This window comes from Merops nubicus, unplaced genomic scaffold (genome assembly GCF_000691845.1).
Source record: "Merops nubicus isolate BGI_N331 unplaced genomic scaffold, ASM69184v1 scaffold7042, whole genome shotgun sequence".
NCBI lineage: Eukaryota > Metazoa > Chordata > Aves > Coraciiformes > Meropidae > Merops > Merops nubicus.
Genome location: NW_008595632.1, coordinates 31,323 through 52,309, shown reverse-complemented (window position 1 = coordinate 52,309; position 20,987 = coordinate 31,323). Strand labels below are relative to the sequence as shown.

The 20,987-nt window shown below is 38.7% G+C and overlaps 1 protein-coding gene across 1 annotated transcript in view; it reads left to right on the top strand.

Moving 5' to 3' along the window:
* The window catches only part of GPHN (gephyrin), a gene marked incomplete at its 5' end in the record, with an annotated part of 198,412 nt that overhangs the window by 155,566 nt on the left and 21,859 nt on the right, over window positions 1–20,987 (top strand). Inside the window, 5 exons of the mRNA XM_008936124.1 lie at window positions 2,146–2,201; window positions 7,113–7,232; window positions 11,856–11,914; window positions 12,137–12,290; window positions 14,168–14,289. Coding sequence (XP_008934372.1) covers window positions 2,146–2,201; window positions 7,113–7,232; window positions 11,856–11,914; window positions 12,137–12,290; window positions 14,168–14,289 — 511 coding nt within the window. The remainder of the gene's footprint in view (window positions 1–2,145; window positions 2,202–7,112; window positions 7,233–11,855; window positions 11,915–12,136; window positions 12,291–14,167; window positions 14,290–20,987) is intronic.

Below are 20,987 nucleotides of genomic sequence, written 5' to 3'. Positions count from 1 at the left end.
GGAATGCCATCCTCAGCAACTTCTGCCAGAACCAACACACAGGACCCTAATTTTGGTGGTGGATCTGAGTAACAGTAAAGTCCTTAAATGTGACCAGGGGAGGGAAGCAAAGCCAATGAAAGGGCTGGAAGGAATGTCCTATGAGGAGCAGCTAATGACTTTGGGTTTGTCTAGCTTGGAGGAGGTTGACAGGTGACCTTGCTCTCTACAGCTTCATGAGGAGGGGAAGTGGAGAGGGAGGTGCTGACCTCTTCTCCCTGGTATACCATGACAGCATGCGTGGGAGTGGCTCAAAGCTGCACCAGCAGAGGGTTAGACTGGACATGAGGAAGCATTTCTTTACTGAGGGTGGTCAAACACTGTAACAGGCTTCCTAGAGAGGTGGTCAATGCCCCAAGCCTGTCTGTATTAAAGATGCATTTAGACAGTGCCCTTAACAACACGCTTTAATTTTTGCCCAGCTCTGAAGTGGTCAGGCAGTTGGACTAGAGGCTAGTTGTAGGTCCCTTTCAACTGAAATCTCTCCCCCCTCCCTCCACTCCTCTTCCCCCTTCCCCCTCTCCCCTCCCTGTTCTTGTAGACCTGTTATCTCAGGATATGAGAAAAAAAAGCTTGTAGGCAGAAATAATATTGACTACATTACTGGGTACTTTTTAGGAAAAAAAAGGGGTTACCTTTCAGTCACATAAATCTCCCAAAACCCTGTCCACTTTTTTCAAACTATATCAGTTGTTCATCACCTATAAACTTTGTCTCAATATCATTATTAATGGGGGGATAAAATTGAATTCAGTAGCATTTTATCAGGTTTGAAATAATATAGCTGTTAGGGAATTTTTTGCTTCCTTTGCTGGATCATCCCAGCACATTTGGTCTGACAACTGATTCAGGACTGTTACATGCATTATTCAAAGACAAGTAGTTGAAAAGTCCTTTTCCACTTTCTTATTTTAGAGTTTGTTCTAAAGCTCGTAGATTAGGCTGCTTGATAGGCTTTTAAAGTTAATCATTAGTCTTCAAACATGACTAAGTGCCAAAGATCATCATCTACCAAGTTGCAACTGATGTATAAGTACAAATGTAATAAATCATTGTAAATACTGAATGGGCATCCTTCCTGAAAACAATTCTTCTCAATATAACAAGGTTATCTAGCTGCATAGTCAGGACTTCTGAAATAAAACAGAAGGTATTGAGATAAAGGCTGTCACTGAATAGACTTCACCTCGAGGAAATCAGTCTTTGACAGTTACTGATTTAAAATTAATCGAAAGACATATTTAAGTGTGATAGTATGAACTGAATCTGTCAACACACTTGATAGCATGCCTGCTGTGCTTGGATAGGCAGAGCTGCTTGTGGTCCACACACACTGTACACCATGGTAGAGCCTATAACATCACCAGTGCAACTTGCTGGAAGACCTTGGAGATAGGCAGAAGCTTAAACTTTGTTAGTAACAGTGCCTTTGTTGTCCCTGTAAAAATACAGATTTGATGATAGTAAAAATCCTGTCAAAAGTCCGGAAAAGACTTTCAGTTTGTTAAATCAATTATTTCTGACTTTTTCATTTTCAGAATCACTTCAGTGAAAGGTAACTACTTCAGTGCTCCTTCCTACAGTTACAAAAAAGAAAAGAACCCAGACTTCTAATATGGCAGTCCAAGTGGCATTGTGCTGTTGGTGCCCTAGTGCTCTTCAGAAAATGCCAAATCTGTATAGTCATCTACACAGTCTGTAACCACTACACTTGTCCATGTTTTCCTCCAAAAGCAGAGTTAGCATCTAGAAATGTCAATATTCCGTTGTTCTCTAGAAAAAAGATACTTGCTAAACATGTGATTCCCCTGTGTCACTTTCACGTGAAAGATTTGCTCACAGTGGACATTTTTATAAAAATAGTCTCATGAACACTTAAATCTTTTTAATTAATGTAGTTAATCTCCTTTTACTTGATCCTTTATTGCCCAGAAATCTTAAAAGTACTGTAGGACCTGTAATTTTCAAAGGAATAAACACGACTTAAAAGGACCTAAAATGTAAAATGATCATTCTTTATCTTTCTTTAGTTCTTCTGTTCTTAATTTATAATGCCATCAATTGTTTTGGTTCAGCCTTTACCATTTGTATTGTCCATCTTAACAGCTGCTGATGGCCCAGGAGATCGATTCATCATAGGGGAATCCCAGGCTGGTGAGCAGGTGAGCACAGCTTTTTTTCCTTTGTTTTTTTTTTTTGTTTGTTTGTTTGTTTTTTTAATGTGTTTTTCTTTTGTAAGATACTGCTGTGTATTTTTACAAGCCTTGGTAGTGCACCAAAACTCAGTATTCTTGGAGGTGGCATGAATTAGGACACAGCTGTACCTAGCCTCCTGCTATGTGCCTTGGGACGTGATTCCAGAAAGTGAGGTCGTACAGTTACATAAGGAGCTAACAAGGATATCCCAAAATACTTCAGAGCATTGTGCTGACATGTCTGATAGTGCATACAGTAATGTTCTGCCCTAGTGAAATGTTAGAGGACATAAGGTCTCCCGTGGCATTACAATTCATAAACAGAGAAAAACAACATTTAACCCCTTCTTGCTGACAGGTTTTAAAACCAGCATCGGCCCAGTAACTGTTTCCATAAGCTGCTTACATATTTCACACTGATACCTGCAAAACAATGCCTAAGAATTTTGTATGAAGCCTTTAAAGGTAGGCAGTGATTAGAATAATGTGTGGAAGTCTCTCAGAAGCCTATTTTGCAGTATGGCTCCTTTTCTGTTTGTTAAATCAAAACATTGTTGGTGCATCTTACCTGGTAATTAGATGACTTTAAGAACAAGTCAGAGCAGCACCCATTCATGACCTGCTGTGCTGTATAAATATTTATGAATGGACATTATCTGGGATTTGCTCTCCAACTCAAGAATACATTTGATAAAACTCCTGTACTAATACTGGCATGATGGGGAAAAAATCATCTGCATTCAGCCACCTTTTATATTGTGTCAATTTAATTGTACCTGCTGCCTTCTTTTCAGAAGACCTCGGGTTAATCCAAAATGATTAGTTCCAGTTTATAATCCTGTGTAAGTAACAGGCAAAATATGGGACTGATCAGTTTTAATGAGGATTTTACAGTGTGGCCATTTTGACTACTAACCAAAACAGTCTCCAATAAAATAGATGTGTTTCAAACATTCTTTCAGGTCCTAGAAGGATTACCAGTTGCAGTACATGTAATTTGGCTGATCATGATAGATACAGAGAACTGTGAAAATAATTTTTGCTACAGTTCCTGTCCATCATCATAAATTATACTTTGATATAATAGAGATTTTTTTCAATACTGATATTCATGTGAACTTAGATTAATGAATCTGTTATACAAAACATGGTAAAATTCTTTTAAATGCCACAGAAAGTAAACGAATGAATTTCACCTGCCTTGGATTTTTAGCCTTTCTGTCTGCATTTTCAGGCTTTGGACCAGAATCCGAAAGACTGACAACTGTTTCTACAACGGTTTTTATGGTCACTATAAAATACCAAGAACCAGCAGAGCAACCTGCTAAATTATCACTTCTACCATTATTCACCTGCCATCAATATTATCATTTTGCTAGTTAAAAAATATCACAGCACTGTGGTGCTTAAAAACCATACTGGTGAAGCTGTGACTGATGGAGAGGATTGCCCACAGGTCTAGAGGGTTTCAGTGTCCTAATCAGTTCAGCAGATTTGTACAAAGGATAAAAGGGCAAATGGGAGCTTCCTTCCCTCCTACAAAATACAAGAGCTCGCACATGTCTCTCTGCAGGGACAGTCTGTCCTCCCAGATTAATGGGAATGGGAAACCTCTCTGGCAAGGAACAGAAATTGGGTGGGAGGAGGCCCACAGAGAGAGAGTAATTCTGGAAGTACCAGCGGTGAGTTAGAAAAATGAGGCTGTTGACCTCTGAATAATTGGTCAAAGTTTTTTTTTTCTTGGGCCAGCACATCTTCAGGTTCATCTCCTTCCCCATAAATTATTTATAGCCTTGGAAGGCTCCTCAGTCTCATTTCACCCTTCAGTCACTCTCAGCAGCAACATTCTGCTTTTCGTGTTACAGACCAATTAACAGAATGATTCACAGCAGGGAGTTCAAAATAGGTTTAGATTTGGCTCCTCCTGTAGGGAAAAAGCTTATGTAAATGCTACTTAGAGAGGAAGAAAATGGGACTGAGAATTGCAGAGAGGCCATATAGCCAAGTTGGACATTTCTACATCAATTTGTAAATTGTGTGTTATCTTCTGATTGCCATTTCCAGATGGTCATGTGTATGTTAACAACCATTTTTTATTTCGTATTGAGGAAAACTTTCAGACACTGTCCTGCTTTGGGAAGGTTAGGGCACATTTGAAAGCACTGGTCATGAGCCATACACATGGTCTCTGTGTGGAAAACTCAACCATGGGGAGCAATGATTCTCTTCCTATAGACTTGCATTGCTGCAGCTTAGCATTTCCTGGAAGACTTTCTAAAGACATCTGTAAGAGTCACTGTGACTAACCAGCTATAATACAGGATGGAAAACAGACATTTCTTACCTTTCCATTAACTTTGGTCTTTTCAGGGAAAAGAGCATGGGTCATTGTAAGTCACACAGGACAGATGTAATCATGTGCAAGAGAATAATGCCTGAGAATGGGGGCTGTGCTCAATAGGTTATTTCTGGGTTTTATTTATGACTAACATTAAATAGATTACCAGTGGTGAAAGCAAAGGACAGAACCCTGTCTTGCCCTATTCCAGGCAAGTGTGAGGTCTCGAAGGCCTTTAAAATTGCTTCTGCAAAATTGTTGTACATTAGTATGCTTTCTGAGAAGGCATCACTTCTTCATCTTCATAGTCTCTAGCACAGAAGAACACAGCCCTGGAGATTCACACACAAATCTGATGGTTGACTTCTGTTCATAAAGTTAATCTGATCAAATTCTCAAAGGACAAAAAGGAAATTAAATATGTGGGCAAAGAATTCCGAAAGCAATTGTTCTTGTACCGTAAATTTGTTTAAAAGTTTCACATCATTACACCTCAAAAAATTAACCCATCTAGTAATAAACTCCAAAAGCATGGATAGTTACAGCACATTTTATCACCGTAGGCACTGATTCCTGGCAGAGTCCTAGACATTTTATGTTCTTTGTGGTTCTTGAGGCCCAAAAAAACACATTTTAAATGGAAGCATTTTTATATGCAATACATTTTGCCTCTAAAGGTTGTCACTAAAGACATCAATGCTTTAGTAAGTTCAAAACAATATTTGTAATGTGCCTATAGACTATATCTACAACTATATGCAAAAGAGCTCACATAATCCAAGGCATAAGCTTTGCCTTTATAATGCTTGTTTTTGTAAGAATGAAAATAACTCACTAGTCAAGATGATTTTCACTTTTAAGCATCTTCAGTATAAATGGCAGCATCTCAGCTGTTCATCCACAGCTCCTTGCATAGTCTGTGATGAGAAATAAATACTTTTTTTAAAAAAAAAAAGGTGGTTTTTTTGTATCTTCTGGTTTACATGCCTAGTTTAGGATAATATGAATATTACCCTAAAAACACACTAGCTATGACGTATGGCAAGTGTGATTCTTTAATTTTTTTTAAAATTTATTTATTTATTTTAATTTATTTTTGCATTTTATTTATGTTCTTCTCAAAGGATGTCAGTTTTCTGTTACCTTTAAAAAAGGGACGGGATTCAACCAGTTCCAGGCTCATTTTTTTCTTGGGATACATATGTCACTGTGATACTGTGGCAAAAAAGGTACACACCATTTCAGCCTCTCCATATGGCTTCTGTCCCAGTGAGCAACCTTTGAAATACACACATTATAAAGTTATACTCCTATTGCAGATGTTATGACAGTGCTGACATGGAGTAGAAGAATGAGCAAGGCACACAGCTTTATGCAGCTGAAACATTGGCCACTGGTCTAGAATTTACATGTCTAACAGCCTCCTGTCAAAAGTCATGGGGTAGATGATTGCTTGGGCAGTACCAATTGTAGGTCTGTGAGTCACTGTCAAATACGTGCTAATCACAGCCTGAGAAGTCCTGGACATATTCTAATGTCGTATATAAAATATAGAGTCCATCTGCAGGTGAATTACACATGTCACACATATAGACTATGTTGGTCTGGTCACAGCTGTGTAAATGTGTGTCCAGCACATGTTTACTAATAACAGTAAAGCCTTAATAAGTTGGGCTTACTGAAGTGCTGCAGGGAGGAAGCACTGATATTCCAGCAATGAAATCTCAGTCGTCATACCAGCTTCTTTTAGCTGCATTTTTTTAGAAGGATTTTTCTTTTAATTGTGTGTTTCTTAAGTGATTATGGTCAAATTACAATTTTACTCTGGATTTTGAAAAATGTGTATTAAAATAGGCTTCCTGGTGAGAAATTTTATTAAAACCATGTCACTTAGTGTATCGTGTTGCTCTGATAGTTTTCTAGGCATTGTATTGCTTCTTCTGAAACTTTGTGATGTATTGTGACCTTACGTAATTGCAGAACATTACCAGTCTTGGGTTTGGCTAAACTGACATTCAGAAAGATAGATAATCTGTGTGAACTGCTGTTGAGCTGTCTCTCAGTATGAGGAAATCTGTGTAAAATGAAGCAGCTGGTTACACAGCAGCTTTACCTACAAGTTGCTCCATATATAGTGTGCTGGTAAAACAAAAACCCAGCCAAACCAAAGGGAAGAAATTTCAACCTTGGGGACCAGAGTGCTCTGCAAAAATATTTAAGTACAGAGAACTACTAGATTTTTGCTCATGAAAGTTTCTAGAAGGTTGCCCTCTAACTGTTCTATTTTCTGAGCCAACCAGAGTGTCAGCATATTGCTTCTTCTGAAAGTTATTCTTGTGATAGAAATCTAGGGGGAAAACTCTGAAGCGCTTCATGTGGACCTGATGATCTTTTAAATACATTGGAGATTATGCCTGTTGATATCAAGAGTCATGCTACAGATAAGAATTTTAGTCTTTCAGATTACTTCCACAAGTTCAAATGTTTTGAGATTTTTTTCTTTTTAAAAGTGAATTAATACTTGTTTGTTTATCTTTTAGCCGACTCAGACTGTGATGCCTGGTCAGGTAATGCGCGTTACAACCGGTGCTCCCATTCCCTGTGGTGCTGATGCCGTGGTGCAGGTGGAAGACACAGAGCTCATCCGGGAATCGGATGATGTGAGTCACGAGTCTGAACTCCGTCTTTTGTCTGCATCAGAAAATGGCTCGGGATACAATCCTGTAGATAGGGAAGCTAGCCCTACAGAAAAGCTCTTCTGTTAGTCCCAGAAGTTGCGGGATTTTCACATCAGTTCCTAGCACCAGTGCTGCTCATTTTTCCAGGCTGTGGTAACGGTACCACAGACCTACCTGTCCTGACAGTGATTTTTCATCACGGTTGTTGAATGCTGACTGACACCAAAGTATTTGGGAGCATGATTTTGAGTGAAAGGCAAATGCCTCCTGGAGGTCCATAACTACAGTCCAATTTGAGTGCCTAGTGCATTCACATTTAAAACTACAAAGTAGTGGCAATCAGACATCGTATTTTCTTCTTTTCTACCGAGTTCACATTTAGCAGTAGAGCAATCTTCTTTATATTTCAGGATCATCCTGAAACTCAGCAAGATGAGGACTTCAAAAGTTCTCCTTAAACTCACCAAGAAATGGGAGAAGTTTTCTTAAAAATACGTACTGATCCTAGAACAATACATTGAAATATTACAGTGTAGCATTTCTGCTGATGTAAATAAAGCTGAGTGCCATTTTCTGTGGGAAAGTGAACTGTTTGAAGTGCAGCAAAATCCGTGGAATGACTTGGGTTATTATTAACTATGATATAAAGATGGTTCTGAGTTATCAGACTTGGTCTTGTTTCAGCAAAGGTGAATTTGGTGGGGTTTGGAGAATATATCTTGTGCACATGCCATAAAACAAAAGTGTAAAACAATAGATGAGTATTGTGGTACTAATTTGGTATGCACAGTTGTCTTCACAAAGTCAGATTTGGTTTTGACGAAGCACAGGAGCTGTCTGTAGACAACTGTATCCCAAACAGTCCATCTTGAACTTCCTTTGTGCTCAGAGAATTGCAAATCATAACCTTCACTTACCCAGCTATGATTTCAGGACACCATCGTCATGTTTGCCATCATCTGACAGATTTTAAGATAAGAAGATACATCTCTTATTGACACAACTTCCAAGTTCAGTTTTGGAATGAAGTGTGTGCATGGTTCTCTGTTCAAATCAGCCTTTGCTCCTCTGCTGTGGTTCTGACAAGCTGTTCCACTTCACCATAGCTCTGTGCTACCGCTGTGATTGCACCTGGGGTGTATCAGACAAGTTCTAGTGATCAAAGCTGTTGAAGACAGCAAAAACTGAAACATGCTCTCATGATCCTTTCTCATGCCTTATTACTGTAAATGCACAGATTTTTTAGATGTGATGAAGTCAGCAAGCTGTCTGGGCTGGCCTCCTTCCTAACAGAGAATTTATTGACTCAGTCCTGCTTTGAGGTTACAGATACATGTGTCTAGATTATGTCTTCCCATAAAATGCACCATTGCCTTCACTGCTTGTTAATTGTCCTAGGAGCCTTACTGAGCAAGTTTTCTGTGGCCATTGCCCACCTCATCATGAGAGGCCTATCACATTGCAGAGCAATATACATGAGTACCTGTTATTTTCTGCTTCTTCTTTGGGTGACCATCTTCTTTGGATTCCACTTTTTCTCTGCTGCATGTGAGAACAGATTATTTGGCTATATGCTCAAACTCTGAATTTTTTGGTGAATGATCAGCCACCTTCAGCTTCCTTTTTCTGCCTGTAAGTGTGAGATAGAGCTCTTCAGTTTCTACTCATCCTTGACTATGCTACTCTGCTAATCCTGTACATAAAGTATTAGTGTAGTTTAAGTGATACAGTATTTTTCCTCTCCTTTTTCATGCCTGGGTAGCTACATATTTCAAGAATATTTTTCTTTTTAGAGTTAAGAACTCCTTCAGGGCTGGGATTTAAGTGAAGTGAAATCTCTAACATCTGAAAAATGTTCTTCTGAAAAGAGAGAGTACTTTTAAAAGGAGCTCCTTGACCTCTAGTTGTGGTAGCAGTACTTAATACCATAGCAAGCATTTCCCAAATGACTGTAGAAGTCACAGAAGTGAAAGGAATTGCATGTACCCAGCAGGAAGAAAAAATTCTCATTAGCTTGCCAAATGCACAGTCATTGAGAAACTGATCCTTGCAAAAACTTGTCTACACCCTTTTTATTTTGAGTTTTTATGTCACCTCATAAGGAACAGGAGGCCATTGTGATTAACCAAAATGAGAGTTAGAGCCTACATCAGGACCAAGCATCACTATATCAGAGCATTGATGCTGGCTGTTAACCATCAGCGTAAACCACTCAAACATAGTCCAAAATACATTAATACACAGCAAGAAGAATGCTGCCTGATACACACCAAATGGTGTTCTCAGCATAATGCCAAACCTCCCTGCAAGCCCTACCTCCAGCCACCTTCAATTATCTTGTATTCATAAAGTGTTGTTTCCCCTAATCCAGGGGCCCTAAATACAACCTTTTGTATTACTCAGATATATCATGGGCGCTCCTCTTGACTCCCTAGACACTTCCTAGCTACCTTTAAATGTTACCAAAGATATGGAAAACTAAAATCTTCTTGAGTGGCCAACCATCCCCACAGTGTCATAAGAATAAAATCATTCTTAAACTGACTGTTGCCCCAGATTTTCATCACAAGCCTAAACTGTCTTTTACAGCTTCAGATGGGGATAAGGGAGCTAAAAGGACATCCTGGGCACCAGCACAGCCATTTTGGACACCAGCAGCCAAAAATAGTCTCTCCTCTTTCCCAAGAGGAGCAGATATAAAAGAAACAGAATTTGCATTAACAGCATATTTTGAAAGTACTGTGGTAAAGCAAGAAATCATTTTTTTTCCAGGTTTTATGGTTTTGTTCTTCATTTCCTGGTTTTCAGGGGTTTAAATTCTCCAGAATCACAATCTGTAGCAAAAGGTTCATCAATTTTAATGTTGGGGCCCTTCGTTTAAAGCACTTAGTTTGAACTTAGAAATGCAGTCCATGTCACCTTTAAGAGACAAGTTCCAGTGTGCTACACAACACTATTGTAAAAATTATTAAAGGTTCTGTCGTAAAAATATTTACTAGCCTGTAAAAATTCCCAATTGACAATGACGTGCCGTGTTTGTCTGGTAATAACAATGTCTGATTTATAACTTCAAAGTACTTAAAGTATGAAGTACTATGTAATAATATAAAAACAAAATCTGTTCCAGTCTAAGTAAGTGTAGATTTAGTGCTACTGACAGGCTGGCACTACCTCAAGCAGAGTCTGTATATCAGCAACTCACTTCCAGGGCTTATAAATTAAATATGAGCAATATAAGTCATTTGCCATTTATTAGCATTGAATGAACCACCAAGCCATTGAAATTCTGAAGAAGGAAACACTAATATTAAAGTAGGCATCAGACTTTTCAGGCCACTGTCTCTTGTTAACAGTAAATAAACGTCATGAATAAGCCTCTTTCTGATTTGTACAACTCTCAAGTAGCAATCTACGTGGGAATCTAGGAATCTAGAGGAATCTACATAGAGTCATAGAATGGGCTGGAAGAAACGTTAAAAATCATCCAGTTCCAACCCCCCTGCAGTGAGCAGGGACAGCTTCTACTAGGCCAGGTTGCTCAAAGCCTCATCCAACCTGGTCTCGAACACACCCAGTGACGGAGCATCCATATCTTCTCTGGACAACCTGTTTCAGTGACTCACCCTCCTCACAGCAAAAAAATTTCTACCTAAATCTACCCTCTTCCAGTTTGAAGCCGTTACCCCTCATCCTATCAGAGTCTGGTTTCCTGTGGACTGATACATTCATGGTAAAATGCCTGGCACTACCCAGGTGACAGAGTGACTGGGCAGAGAGTGAACTACCCTGAGACCCCACAGGACAGGCTGAGCTTTAGTAGTGGGTTGGGGCAACAGGAGGTGAACTGGTAATGTGAGGTTAACTGCCCTGGCTGCTTCTGTCCTGCGCATGACCCAAGTCATCAGGACAGCCTAAAGTACTATAAAGAGCTGGAGCCAGGGTGGGGGAAGGTGGATGAGAGAAAACAGCAACAATAACACTGAAAATGTAGACTTTTAGTAACACAAAACAATGTTTTGATTGACTCATTATAACACTTATACTAGGTAATAAATCTTTCAAATAAAAGGTCCAGATAAATTTAGTAAGTTCACTTCACAAGCTGTAACTGTTCTAAGTAGGTACTTCATCATGAAAATCCTGAAACAGAGCATACGTCTTCTCACCTTCCTGCAGATGTAAGGGCATATTGTTTGTCAGACTAATGCTCTTTTTGAAATGCCATCTTTGAAACTGTTTAAGCAGATGAAGTTGGCTGAGAGGAGTAGAATGAATCCACTCAGTATACCAGATCAACAAACACAGGGCATAACATAGGGAAGCTGTATAAACATATGGATCATAAAAAAGGAATATAAAACCATGTATTCGGTGCTGGTCCTTCCCTGGTGAGCTCATCAAAGACAGAATTCTTATAAAGCTGTTCAGTTTTAGCACATCGTATTACAATCTTAACATACAGATCAGGAGAACAGTGATGATGCTTAAACCATAAGGTCTCAGTGAAATGAGTGCTATAAGCTGTGTAGATTTCTGAGAAATTAAAACTGATCAATCTTATTTGAAAAGCCCAGCTGACCATATTTGACCTCCTTATTTTTGTAGGGCACTGAAGAACTAGAGGTTCGAATCCTGGTGCAGGCTCGACCAGGCCAAGATATCAGGTCTGTAAACAGCCTACTTTATAAACAATAAAATATCTCTGTAAGGAATGGAAGGGCTGGTGACTTTTAGAGCTGTTGTTTGACAATAAGTGGTAGTGACATTTTGACACTCTGACTAGTGAACATCCCTGGACACTCCTTACCTGGAGCAGGACCAATCAATGAAAGATACTTTCAATCTCATTCTGTTTTTTCCTTTTTTTTCTGTGCTATGATCTCCAGACCTATAGGACATGACATTAAAAGAGGTGAATGTGTGTTGGCTAAAGGAACCCACATGGGCCCATCTGAGATTGGTCTCTTAGCAACTGTTGGAGTAACTGAAGTAGAAGTTAACAAGTTTCCAGTGGTTGCAGTCATGTCAACAGGGAATGAGGTAAGAAAAGTATGTTTTGAATCAAGATCTGGATTATATATCTTCTTCAGAACAGGCATAGTGTTTTGGATAGTGGCTTCCACCCTTCTCCCTCTTGTAGAGCTGCAGATCATGCTGACATGAAAGTCTCACACACTGTCTTTGCCAAAATTTTGGTAATGTATCCAACCATGTGCCAGCTGCTTCCCTCCTTCCAGCACACAAGGACCCGTTGGGTAGTCAGGGTTGTAATTCACAGTGCTAATCATGTCTGGAAGGGTGGTTTCTTTTGAGCCACACTCCTCTGTAGCTATAGTGCAGATGGCAGATACTCTGAAATCTGAAGAGTACTACCAAACACCTTGCTGTAGTGTTGTACCTTAGTATTTTTTTATTAGTATCACATGTTGAAAACCAGACTCCTATTAGTAGAACTCCAGGCCACCTTCCTAATTGGTTTGTCTTATCTACATCAGAAAAAGCAGGTTCAAGATTAACTTAATTTTCTAATTTTATGTATGTTGTGGGTTGACCCTGTCCAGCAATTGGGCACCCACAGAACTGCTCACTTATATCCTCCCACAGCAGGATAGAGAGAGAATAGGAGGAGCAAGTGCAAAAGAACTTGTGGGTTGAGATCAAGTCAATTTGAAGTTTAAAGACAACATTACATTTGTCCTGTATTGTCCTTGGAGATAAATTTGGAGTCCAGACACAAACATCAACCCAACAGCTGTATTCTCATATAGATTGAATATGTTAAATTTTGAAAGAATTTGAGAACTTTTAATTTGTTGAATTTTATCATCTGGTGGTATCCATACAACTTCCTTAACCCCAGTGAATGTTAATCTGTGACTGCTGGGTGCTGTGGATGGCTGAGGCCAGCCCTGCTGGGACAGAATCGTGCTGAATTTCAGAACAGAGGCAGGGTCAGTCACGCAGGAAACAAACCAGTAACTGAAGAGCTACAAGGAGTACAGCTGATGGTTTTCTGCATAGTGACTTCTACATGACTGAATGTTCTTGAATGTCACAAAAGGGTCCTTTACTGATATGGACACTTTCTTTTTGTAGTGTTAAAAAAGATCCTGTACACTGGGTTTCTTAATCATCCTATGGCAATATTCACAGAAATACAGCTGCTAGTCAAAGCGTCAAAATGCAGCCGTGCTCCACTTGTGGTTATTCTCACCTTACTGCCTAACACTATTGCTGTAATTTTGGCAGATATATTATTATTGTTGTTGTTATTAACTTCCTATCACTATTGTATTGTCCTTCTGTGTCCTAAAAAATAATTCCTAATATATGTAAAATAGATGTTTACGTATGTGTGTTTTGTGGTTTAACTTCCAAAATACGTAGCACCTGTAAGGCAGTTGCCATGATGCTGTCTTGAGAGAGAGCTTTTCATCCAAACCTGTATTTGATATAAGAACCAAGCTTTAAGTTTCTGTCTATTATTCCAATACAGACTGTTGTATTTCAAAAATCTCTTTTTTTTTTTTTAATTAGCTATTGGCTTCAAAATTTCTGTTAATAGCTTTAAATCTGGTTAGCAGCATCAGTGAGGTTCCTTTAAAACCCATCAAATACAAGCAATAACTTGAAACTTGACGTTTGTGGTTTGATTTCTGTTATTTGAGAGTAGAAGCCAGGTACTCATAAGGAGAAAGAAAGTTTTGCAGACATAAGTGAATGGAAGCACACTAAGCAGCATAGATGATTGGACTAAACAAGCACATTACATATCTTAATGTAAAGTGAGTAAATCACACGTATGTTTTATGATAGGTGTCTAAGAATATCCTGTCCAATCTGAATAAGAAAATTCTTACTTGTGTAAAGACACAGTATTACAAGGAGACTTACTGAGAGTGTTTCTGGTTTTATAGCTACTGAATCCTGAAGATGACCTCTTGCCAGGAAAGATTCGGGACAGTAACCGTTCAACTCTCCTAGCTACAATCCAAGAACATGGCTATCCAACAATCAACTTGGGAATTGTGGGAGATAAGTAAGTACCACATGTTAGTAAAGATGTCACTTCATATTCATGCGGTGCACTTTATGGCATCTGTGGAAAAAAATACCAGAGAAGATGTCACTCATTGCAAGTGTCACAGTGTTGTGACAGGGCACATCTTAGAGAATATATTTTACCTTTTTAATTAGATAAATAAATAAATCTAATATTAAGAAGAATCTTTTGATAATTTTTTTATTATTGAATGGTGTTTATCTTGTTTTGCCTTCTGTTTGTTGAAACATCTGTTTGTTACTGCTGCAAATGGAATTTGTTGCTGCAGTATCATCACAAGCACCATATTTAACACACATGAGAGGAGACAATGCTGTACTTTTTTCTGATCCAGTAAAGGGAGAAGGAAAGTTTCTCTCAGAGTTTATTTTCCGTGCCAAAATTAATTTTGAATATAGCAGTTTGTCAGATTCTGAGTAACTGTCTTTTGGAGAAGGCCCCACTGCTGGATGTAGCTCAGTATTGCCAGAAATATGTCAAAGAATTTAAAAGAATCGTGTGGTTTTACCTCTACTGGTCTCCCTACTGTGAATGCCACAGGGTAGCACCCTGTGATCAGTCTTTTCATTCATCTGACGGTGATTACTCCTTGTTTCCCACTGGTAGTGAAGTCACATCTCCCGTTGAGAGCTCTAGGATAAGTGATTGAAGTGTTCAGTCTTTTCTCCTGTGCAAGACTGTGCAATGCCTGTCATCCATGGCATGAGTTTCTCAGCATAACATATTTTCTCAGTTTATTGAGCCCCAAAGGCTTTAGACAGGCCTTCTTAGTTCTTATTTTGGGTATCAAACCAGCTGACAGATTTGGTTTAACAGGGAGTTGTTCAGGTTCACCTCCACCTGTTTGAGAAAAAGAGTATTCCTTGTGCATAGGTAAAAGTGAGGTCAGATTAGAAAGAAAAAAGGAAATGGTGAATTTTAGCACCCACATTTCACATTGATGGATGATAAAATTCCCAAGCAGGGGGACAAAGTTAGTGCTCAGGGAATAGCTCATTTCAAACCCAGTCTTCCCTAGTGCAGGATTCAGTACAAAATATCACTAGCTTGACAGAAATTATATGAAGGGGCCAACCACTGTGTGATTCTAGAGTTTGTGTACCAGCCTGAATGGTGGCTCCAGGAGATGCACTTGTATTGGAGGTATTCATACAGGAAGTGTGACATAAAGCAACCACAGCATTTGTTGTGATCTTAGGGAAAGCAAACCCCTCTAGATTTTCTCACTGCATCCAGGCATCCTTTTTTACTTCTCTGGCCTGGCAAAACTCCATTGCTCTTCCAAATAGCAGTAAAGATCCCAAACCTCCTACCTGTGAATGCTTCCAGTTTCAGGTGGAGATTTTATGCAGAGTCTAAGCTCATGAGATTGTCCTTTCCAGAATTGGTATCTAAAAGTTCTGGATTGCTAAAGTGTTTTCTATATTACAAGGACCTTTTCAGATTTTAAAACACAGATAGCAAAGTTCTCAAATAAAGCTATTGTATCCAGAGATCAGGCTCTGGAAGAAAACAGCCACAAAAAAGGCTGTTAATTATAGTCACCTCCTGAGAGTCATCCCCACTTAAAAGAAGGGTTGGAAGGTTTTTCTGCAGCAAAATGCTGGAGGTGGAACTTTTGGCAACCTGCATGACTGGAGGTTACTACTACTGTCATCAACATTACTGTCAGCATCAGCTTACACACTGTCACTAGCCCCATTTACAGTGGGTTCATCCAATGGAAACGACGCTTCCCCCTGAACACCTTTCTGGTAGCCCCTCTGGCAAAATAAGAATGTAAAGGTCCTTTGTGGCCATGTCCGAACCAAGTAGATACAGCCTCAAATTTGCTGTAAAGTCAACACTGTCAAATGCAGAGTTTAACTTAAGGTCATTGTGCAGAATTATAGCTATGTACTCCATTGCCTTCAGGATATTTTTTTATAACCTCATAGGCATGGAATGTGAAAATAATTAATCTTGAAAGCTCTCAGTAATAAATAGCAAACAATTTTAGTGAGATTTAAGGCCCAAGATAACTTTTTTTTACTTCTCTACATTTTACTTTTCTATATTTTTTCAGATACGTTTTGTGACCCTTTTTTACTTGCAGGGTGCTAGCTGAAAACCAGACAGCGAACATGTATCAGTCAAAGACAGACTTTGCTTTACTTTCGATTATGAGAGAGGCTGAAGCTTTTGAGTCCTCCCTATTAAAATGTTCTCTGTCTTGAGATAGTATTACCGTGATAAAGGTAATAAGAGTTCTTAAAATCTCACTTTCCTCCTTGGGGAGTTATTTCTGCTGAGGTAGTTACTGCAGCTCATAGAATAGAAATAATGAGCCTCCAATTGTAGAGTGATTTTCTACTTTGCAGTAAGTTTTGAAAGAATAATTTGGTACTGTTGGCTTAGAATTCTTGTTAGCCGAGCATCCTCCCCGCCTGATAGCAGGTTATCAAGTCTTCTGCTGTTCTTCCAAGACTCAGGTGCCAAATCCATATATTTACAATGCACCTGCAGTTCTGTTTCAGTCGAAGGGGAAATGTGGATAAGGAAATTAGTTTGGTAATAAGCATGGTACTAATTCATTATGCAATAAAGCTACTAGGAGAATGTTGCCCATATAGATATTTCAGTACATGTCTTTCAAACTAACATGACTGATTTGATGGAGTACCATGGCACTTGAACAAATATAAGAGCCTTACCAAAGAGGACTTTTGAAGGGTGCAGTTTTGACATTTTAGTTAGCATGCTTACAGAAAAGATGAACAAGCCTTCAGAGACCATTATATATCTTTTTCTATTTCTTCTTATTTATACATTTTACATTGAGTAAATTTTCCTGTATGTTATATAGGAGTGTCACTTGCTGTATACTATAAGCATCGATTGCAGTTTGAGAGAGCAGGCAATAGGGAGCACAGTTGAGTAATATTATTGCTGTAACAGGTCAAGTCTTTTAACAAGCATGGAAATTCTGTCAATCATATATACTGAGCTGGTATACAAGCATGAAAGTTGTTTGAGAGTAGTATTTGCAAAGACAAACTTAGAGGTATGTATTCCTATATTTCATTTGAGCATATGAATCATTCAGAGGTGTTTAGGTGAAAAAATAGCTTGTCCAGCTGCTTCAAAGCCTGGGACTGTGATACGTGTAAACATGTTCCAGCTGAGAACGTCAGAAGGATGGGGAAGCACATGGAATGTCAGCAGGTGGTTGCACACTAGTTAGGAACACTTTAAAAATGCCTTTGCGTAGTAATCATATGTAAAGCTATGTTTTGAACTGGCTGCTCAAGTCTCACCCTAAATTGGTATTTTCAGTTAAAACCAATGTCTAAGGTTGTCATTGTTTGTTTCCATTTTCATAAACTGTATATAGAACTCAATATTCAAAGTGAAAAACAGCAACGCTAAAACACCTAGATAAAATCTACAATTGAAATCCTAGAAGTGAGCAATAGGAGAAAAGAACAAACCTGGAAAACATACAGCTGAAGTTATGGCTAGACAAAAGCCAAGATTTTCCTTTGTTTGTGTTCCTAGCACATAAAAACCGAGCTGCTTGAAAGGCACACATCTCTGGGTAGAAATGGAAGATATTCCATTTCCAGAACTACTCCAAACACAAGAAAAAAATGCCAAACCAAAAAAAAGAACTCTTCTAATGTTTTTACTGTTGTGTCTTAGTCTGAATCACAGAATCACTTGCTCAAAATCACAAAGCCAACTGGCCACTTAAAACTGGTAATCCAATATACTTTTGAGTGTTGTCTTACATAACAAGACCAAGTTAAAATGGTTTCTCATTACCCTTCCTTTGCTTATAGTCTTATGAAATTATCTGATTCTTTGGAAACCACTGCACGACACCTCTGTTCTGATCTGTGCAACTCCATTAACTTAATTATCAAGATATTTTTGTGTCTGATGATTTAATTTGTGGTATTCTTAGTATCTGCTGTTTGAAGCTGTAAAGTTTAGCCCTAGCAAAATCTGCTGTGGTGTGTGTCTCTGTTTTAGACAGCCATCTTCCGTTTTGACAGTTTTCCTTCTATGAGAGACTCTCTTACTAAGCTTGCGAAAGAATTCTGATCACACATATAATGAATTAAATTTCCTGGTTTTACCTTTGTTTACATGAGTGCATTTTCCCCTTCTCTGCACTCTTTTGCCTATTTTCTAATTCCCTTATCATTTGTCTGAGAGGTATGTATAACATGAGCTGCCTCCAGCTGCATTTTCATTTATAAGCTTGTGATTTCACAATGGAGAAGGAATCTTTCTCTCCTTAGGAGAAAAATTCAGGACATTCACATTATCTGCTCAGTAGCTTTAAAACTTTATCAGAATAATCAGTAGTATATGAGAGCTTTCCTACATTAGAAATTAATAGTTTCTCCTTTATATATATCCTTTATATACATCTCTTTTATGACATACCATTTGACATAGAGCTCCTAAGTGACAAGTGAACCCATTAAAAATCAACCTTCCTACTGTGACAGCATTACTGTATGATATCCCTTAAAAGGCTTTGAAGGAGTCTCTTCATATTTTGGAAAGGATACTAAGATCTCATTGAAGGATTTAATCTGCTTGAATTTTATGTTTGCCATCTAAAAAGAAGTTTAAATCTTTTGTACTTGTGTGGGTTGCATGTAATTACCAGTGCTATAATTCAGGTGGAACATCTGGAGTGGAGGGAGAAGAGCAGGGAAATTTCTCTAACTCTAAAATTTCTCATGCAATATCAACTTGACATATATCATCATATGAGTTATAGGGAGAATTCAGCCACAGAATCCTAGCCTTGTCCTGCAGCAGTTTAGTGTCCAGCTTGGGTACAATCAAATATACTGAGAACAGAATTATTATTAGTAGTACAATCATTTAACAAGCAACTGCAAGAAAAGTCTTGTTAGAGAAAAGGCCTTAAATCAAATGTCACAATGGTAGATTTTGCTAAAGTGACTTCAATTCTAGATCTGCTTAAAGAATGATGGTGTTATAAATTCTGGTCATAACCTAATGAGTCCTGGGATATTGGGTGATGGTTTGAACATGATTCAGAAGTGGAGGTCCTCTTCTTTCATTGTGCTCTGTCAAGAAGAACATTCTCCTCTTCAAACAGAAATGTTTATTATCTGTCACAACTCTTGATAGTCATTAAGGCAAACTTCAGGTAGGTTGTCATATGTGACAAGTCATCTCATCTAATGCACATATTCAAAAAACACAAAGAAATATCTGAGCTAAAACAGGTGGGGAAAAAAGGACATGTGAAATGGGTCAGTGCAAGTCCTAGGGGATCTTCTGCACCAGTAGGAAACTACGTAGTGTGAGAAGTAATAAAATTCCATGTTGTAGAGGTGTTTTGCCAATGACCAGGCCCAACAAAAATGATAACACCAGCAGGGAGATGAACCAATATGCAGACTGTATTGTAGACAGAAATGTTACTATATGAATGACCGCCAGGGGTACAAACAAGTCAACAAGCTCGTACATGATCGACGCCACCCCCAACGATCCCACAAATGACATGAGCCAGGGCCCAGCTCCAGGGAGAGTCAGGAGGTCTGCCCTGAACCAGGAAGCTCTGGGGAGTGCACTCCACAGACAGACACTCCTGACTCCCTGCAAGTGGTCCCAGCTTTTATCCCCAAGCAGACACCTGACCTTTGTCAACTCAGTGCAGGACCCCTGGGGCTCATTTCCCTTCTGGCTCTCCCTGCAGGGCCGGCCGCACCCTGGGGGGAAGCTATAAATCAAACTCACCACCTCTTTATGAACTGCTGTGGGAATCACCCATATGTCAACCTTAATTCGGGGGCTCGGGGTTCAAACCCCAGCATTTCAAGAGGTGAGGTGCAAAGCTAATGAACACCAGTGTGTCATTCTCATAACTGGCCTCAGCACAGGCATGGACTTCTTCCTGAATTAACATTTATAGAATCACAACATGTAGTAGAACGTGACACTGAACAGCAAATAGTAAGAGGATAGAATACTATGAAAATCCTCCTTTATTTGAAAGTAGTGGGAATCCATAACTGTATTTGTTGGAGGGAAATAAAAACTACTGTAGTTGATTTTTGAGGCATGTATTAGCATTTTAAAAAGTACTTGCAGACACAAGTTCTGTTTACAAGAGAACTTCAGCCTCCAGGAGCCAAAATAGCTCACTCAAATAACTTTTGACCTCCTTAATACCTAGATCATTGATAGGAAATTGTGTTCCTAAGTGACAAAGAAACTTTTGAGGATTTAAATTTTGCTGTTAACACAATAGAAGAAAATAATTAAAAGTGATAAAGACAGTAGATATAGAAAGTTCAAAGAAGTGGTGAATGTTGAAGGTGGGTCACTGTGTCAGCCATACAAATCACTTAGAAAACTGGTTATTAGTATATCATTAATGCAGCCACATATGAATTGATATATATAGGACTAAAGAATGTAAGTAAAATTTGTAGGATGGAGGATTATATCCTGAGAAGTGAAGTTTTAGGAGAAGATTTGAGAATTGTAGCAAGTAATCTGCTAAACAGATGTTCTAGCCTATGTATAAAAAGTTAAGTGTCCTGTAGAATTAGAAGGTAGTTTTTGACCTTGCCTTTGTATTCCCAGGACAAGCAGACAACAGTATAATGTATAGAATTCAGAGGAGAACTATTAAA